Genomic DNA, 5,000 nt, shown 5'->3' with positions numbered 1-5,000 from the left:
ATATATATAATATATATTTGTATACATATGAATTTCCCATAGATGGTCCACAATTTTCTCTCTTTCTTGTCTGAATTATACAATTTACCAGAAAGATGCTTGTCAAAATTATTCATCTTGAATAAGGCAACGCACACACCGATGTTTAATACAGATTCTGCATCTAAAGGAGCCCAATTCCTTCAAGAAATCTGACAGGCAACCGAAATTCGGAGAGCGTGTTCCCCTGAGTATTAATTAGCGGTGGAACCAGAGGAATAAAATAGGCAACAAAGTATAATGATTCACAGACTGAATTCAACATTGCATGCAAATTAATTCCCAGAAGACATTCATCACGAAATGCAAATATATCTACCAAGACCGCCAGTGGTATACAATGCTCGTTTAGTTTCCCCAGCCTCACCCAGGAAACGGCACGCGTCTCCCACCACCCAATAGAGTTCCGGACCAAAGCAAAAACATTTGAATAAACTTCTAACGTTTTAATCAAGATTTCTGTGATTTAAAGCAGAAAGGAAGAGCAATGATGTTCAAGAAAATTAACTCTGTGTAATAGTTCAATATGAATGATAGAGCACTTTGTATATATAATAAAGATTTTAGGAAATACAATAAATAGATGAACGTTAACCTCTGTGTAAAGAAACAGAAGCCAAACATCATTGAAGTCTGAGACATGAACAACTAGAAGAGAACCCTTAGCAATAAATCTCTGTACGCTTTTTAAACTGTTAACATACAAATGCAGCACAAAAGATGCGCATTCACCAAAAACGATTCGTATGAGTATTACGGCATCACTGACTGTCAAAAGAATCTAATTATGATAACCACGAGATTAATAAACTAACTGAACACAAGAAGCAAAAATACTCACTCTGCCTCGGCTACCGTTTCCGTCATAGCAAGGAAGACACAGTTGAGTAATATAGTTGCCATGACGATGTAGTCGAAGTACTGGTTAGTGGACAGGAAGATGGCTGCTCTACGCAGCGGGTGCCACGGCGAGAACAGGAACAGCGACTTTGACGCCGAGAACCTGTGCACGTAGTTCTTGCGGAATCTTTTGGACACCACGCAGAAGGTCTGCAAAGGGCAAAGACAAGGCAAAGTGCGATTACTCACAGGAAATAAAAGCAAATGAAGGTTTGTTAAGTACATTTTTTAATTGGTTCCCTGCCCAAAAATAATAGATCATTCTTCATCAACCTGCTTAATGCTTCACCATGATTTTTAATATTTTAATGATTTCAAGTTGTTATATTACTGAAGTCTCAAGAATTTTATGTCAAAAGAAATTATGATGAACATCTATTTCTGAAACAAAAATATAATTAAACAAAGTGAAATTCACAAAAAAATGGACACACTTCTAATTCCTAATTTCAGTACAATACTGCCACAAATGTCACATGGTATTTGTTGAGTAGCTTACCTTACGAATATAACGAGAATTCAGCAGATCGACTAAAATACAAACCTTGACAGGTGACTGAACTTCAGGGTACTGAAAGGCCTTACTTTTGCTGGAAAGCCTGAGACAGATTCCTTATGGTCACAAGAGCGTCACCATAATGCACAGCAAACCAGTCAGAGGGCGGCAAATAAAGGCGAATCGCGAACGCAGTTTTGCAGCTCAAAATGAAACCCACTCACAATTCATTATCAGCAAAAATGAGACTTTAATTTGCGGCAGATATTAAAGCAGCGTTGTGACCAACGCTGTAACTACCCCAATTATCACGCAGGCACAGCCATAACAGCTTTAACCCGCAAGTCGTCTGACGAGACCGTTGAGACCCCAATGTTCGATGGCAGTATTGGTCATATTCCCCGATCAGACTTGTGCAAAATGTCCTCCCCTTTCCGCCCTGTCTTCAACGACTGGAAAATTCAAGCTCTATATTCTCACTCAATACGACTCAATATCCGCTTAATAAGATGACGTTGGCTTGGTGCACATTAAGTCTTAACGAAGCTGCACTAAAGAACGGCTTTCCTTTGAAATAAGGTCCTCGGAAATCTCATTATCACAACATTCAGTGTGACGCGGTATCAAGTTACCGTCATTCGCGTAGCACTTTTTCTTAGCGAGTAAATGGAAGTCGAACTTATCGTTTTCAAAGGGAATGAGCGCGTTGGTGAAACAATGTTTTTTTTTCTTTTTTTTTTAATTTGGGAAGAAATGTTACATCGGGGCAGAAAAGGTACTTTCCAACGGCAAAAATTAAATGCGAACAATTTTCTTGATATACTCTCAAGGACTTTTGCTTCCAGTTCAACAGTAAACCACTTATTAAAAGAAGAAAAACTGCGTGGGAGTGGGACCACAACGGGAGCGCGATTTATGAAGTTCAGAGAACGAACATGAATTGGTGAATTCGCATGAGAGAGAAGATTAAGATAAGCCAGTGACACGGAAACAAACGTATTGCGCCAAGAGATAAAACTTCATGGAAACATATGTAAAGAGTGAAAATAAAACGCAGCAACTCAAACTCATTGAATTTAACTGAACTTGACGACTAGAGGGGAAATGTCATAATAAACTGGCACATGATTTACTTGGTGATAAGGCAAAATGAGCCTGCTTGAACGCTGGCTCTTTAACATTAAAGAGTGATGTAAAAATCATACTTTTATTACAATGTTACACACTAAGTTATAAACACTTTCCCGACGGTGAATTATTTTCATCTTCAACTGCCTGTGACCTGTGACATCTCGTAATTGTCCCTGCTAGCACCACAGATAGTAACTCTGCTAGTACCTCGGATAGTAATTGCTGTCACCTTAGATAACAATTCGCCTAGCACATCGGATAGTAACTCCGCTAGCACTTCAGAATAGTAGCAACTGTCCCAGGATCTCGGACAGTTATTCTGCTAGCACCTCAGAAAGAAGCTAGGTGGGCAACTTCGTTCAAGCAAAATTTAATGAGCCAAGTTCGGAGTATTTAATAACTTTCTGTAGTATTTCTTATTTTCATCAAGATAGTTTTCAATGTTTACCTGCATCTATTGACATTTTCAGTGACTGGGACTAAAAATCACCATTAAAGTACATCGTCAATTCACGGATACTTAGTATGGAAAAACAAATTTAGTTCGGCATAAAAGCAGAAGAAATGAGGTAGTATTGTGCAAGTAGGAGGCCGCATTAGTAACTTAGACCTGCGTAGAGTGACTCCTAAATATTGCACTATTCAGTTTCACAACGGTGCAGCAACCTAGGCCGTAACTATAACAACACAGAGTTACCAGCTAACTAATAGAAATAATCGACACAACTTATTTTCAGTGGCATGTTTCTCCAGGCATAAGACAAATCTACGGTTTCATGAGGTTTCTATGTACAGTCACTGAAATTTCTGAAAACCAAGTGTTCTCGGAAAATTTAATGTGTTTTTCTATCTCACAAAACGTTACATAAAACCCAGTATATATACTAGCATATATATACACACACACACATATATATATGTATATATATATATATATATATATATATATATATATATACATATACATATATATATATATACATACATATATATATATATATATATATATATATATATATATATATATATATATATATTATATTATTAATAAATATCACGGTAACAAGAAATCCCGAATCTCGTGGATGAGCTTGCATACTTTATTGTATTTGAAATTGCTAAAAGTCCTAATCTATCTTTTTTATACAAATTCAACAGTTAATGACCCTCGCATTTCAGTTCAACTAAAACTTGGGAATTCATCAAATATGGAAAAAAAATCTCAAGATTTTACTCAGAGTACGTGACACGGTAGTATACTGTGAACATATAAAACCTTTGAGCAAAATGGGAAAAATACAAATATAAGCCATTTTATGAGACAAGGATATTCCCAAAAGCCTTTAGGCCTTTCCAGTACTACATTTTTCTTTCCTCCTTTCTTGAAAAGGTTAGCAAAGAGGAAGAGGAAGCTAATGGTAAGGGTAGCAGATACCCCAATGCTTCTAGAGGAAAAGGAGGAGGAGGAGAACTGTCGCCCTCCAGCTAAAGTTGACAGGGAACCAAAATTCCTATCGAGTCCTTCCTCGCCCACACTACTGCCTCGGTCGATGGCATCTCCAGTGCTTGGAGGAAGAGAAAAAGAAGAAGAGAAGACAGAGAGAGAGAGAGAGAGAGAGAGAGAGAGAGAGAGAAAATTCCTCTAGCACTGATGGATGTGTGCTGGGCGGAGGTGATTCCCCATTCTAGATATTGCTAAAAATCATTCCCGAAAACGGAAGGATGCTGTGATTCATTTATGCATATATATATATATATATATATATATATATATATATATATATATATATCTATATATATATATATATATATATATATATATATATATATATATATGATATATATATATATATATATATTTATACACACACACATATATATAATATATTATATATGTATATAAATTAATATATAAATATATATATATATATATATATATATATATAAGATATATATATTATATATAGATATATACAGTAAGCGTATGCAGGATTGCATATGTACATACACTTTATCACTAATATTTTAATGTTTCCAATAGGTTTTACTTATGCCCAAAGGCCTTTGCTTATCGAGGCTGTGATCAGTCTGTTGATTTTTATACACTTTATAAATTCCCATATTTGCGATGTGTTGTTCCCTCAAGTGAACAACGTCAGTGCTGACATATTTTCTTATCAATACCTGTTATCTATACTAATCTTCGTGCACGTAATGTAGTTGTTACAACTTGGGCCATTTTTACGTTGACTCTAGAAAGCTAACTCATTCTTCCTCATTTGAGGAGGCTACGCGGTAGCCATTACCAAGTCACAGCATCCCACCTAGGGTAAAATACCGAATGGCCACCTCTACCATAGAACGACCACTTGGGAGAGAAAACTTACCTCGAGAGGAAAGTAGAGATCTCGATGTGTTGCTGCGCTACGGTTGA

At 36.4% G+C, this 5,000-nt stretch overlaps 1 protein-coding gene across 1 annotated transcript in view; it reads right to left on the bottom strand.

Moving 5' to 3' along the window:
- Positions 1 to 5,000, bottom strand: part of LOC135198628 (sodium channel protein 60E-like) — a 534,137-nt gene that overhangs the window by 379,396 nt on the left and 149,741 nt on the right. Inside the window, exon 4 of the mRNA XM_064226388.1 lies at positions 881 to 1,089. Within this exon, the coding sequence (XP_064082458.1) occupies positions 881 to 1,089 (209 nt within the window). The remainder of the gene's footprint in view (positions 1 to 880; positions 1,090 to 5,000) is intronic.

Source organism: Macrobrachium nipponense, chromosome 22, assembly GCF_015104395.2.
Source record: "Macrobrachium nipponense isolate FS-2020 chromosome 22, ASM1510439v2, whole genome shotgun sequence".
In the NCBI taxonomy this organism is placed as follows: domain Eukaryota; kingdom Metazoa; phylum Arthropoda; class Malacostraca; order Decapoda; family Palaemonidae; genus Macrobrachium; species Macrobrachium nipponense.
This window is presented reverse-complemented; position numbering and strand designations above follow the sequence as displayed.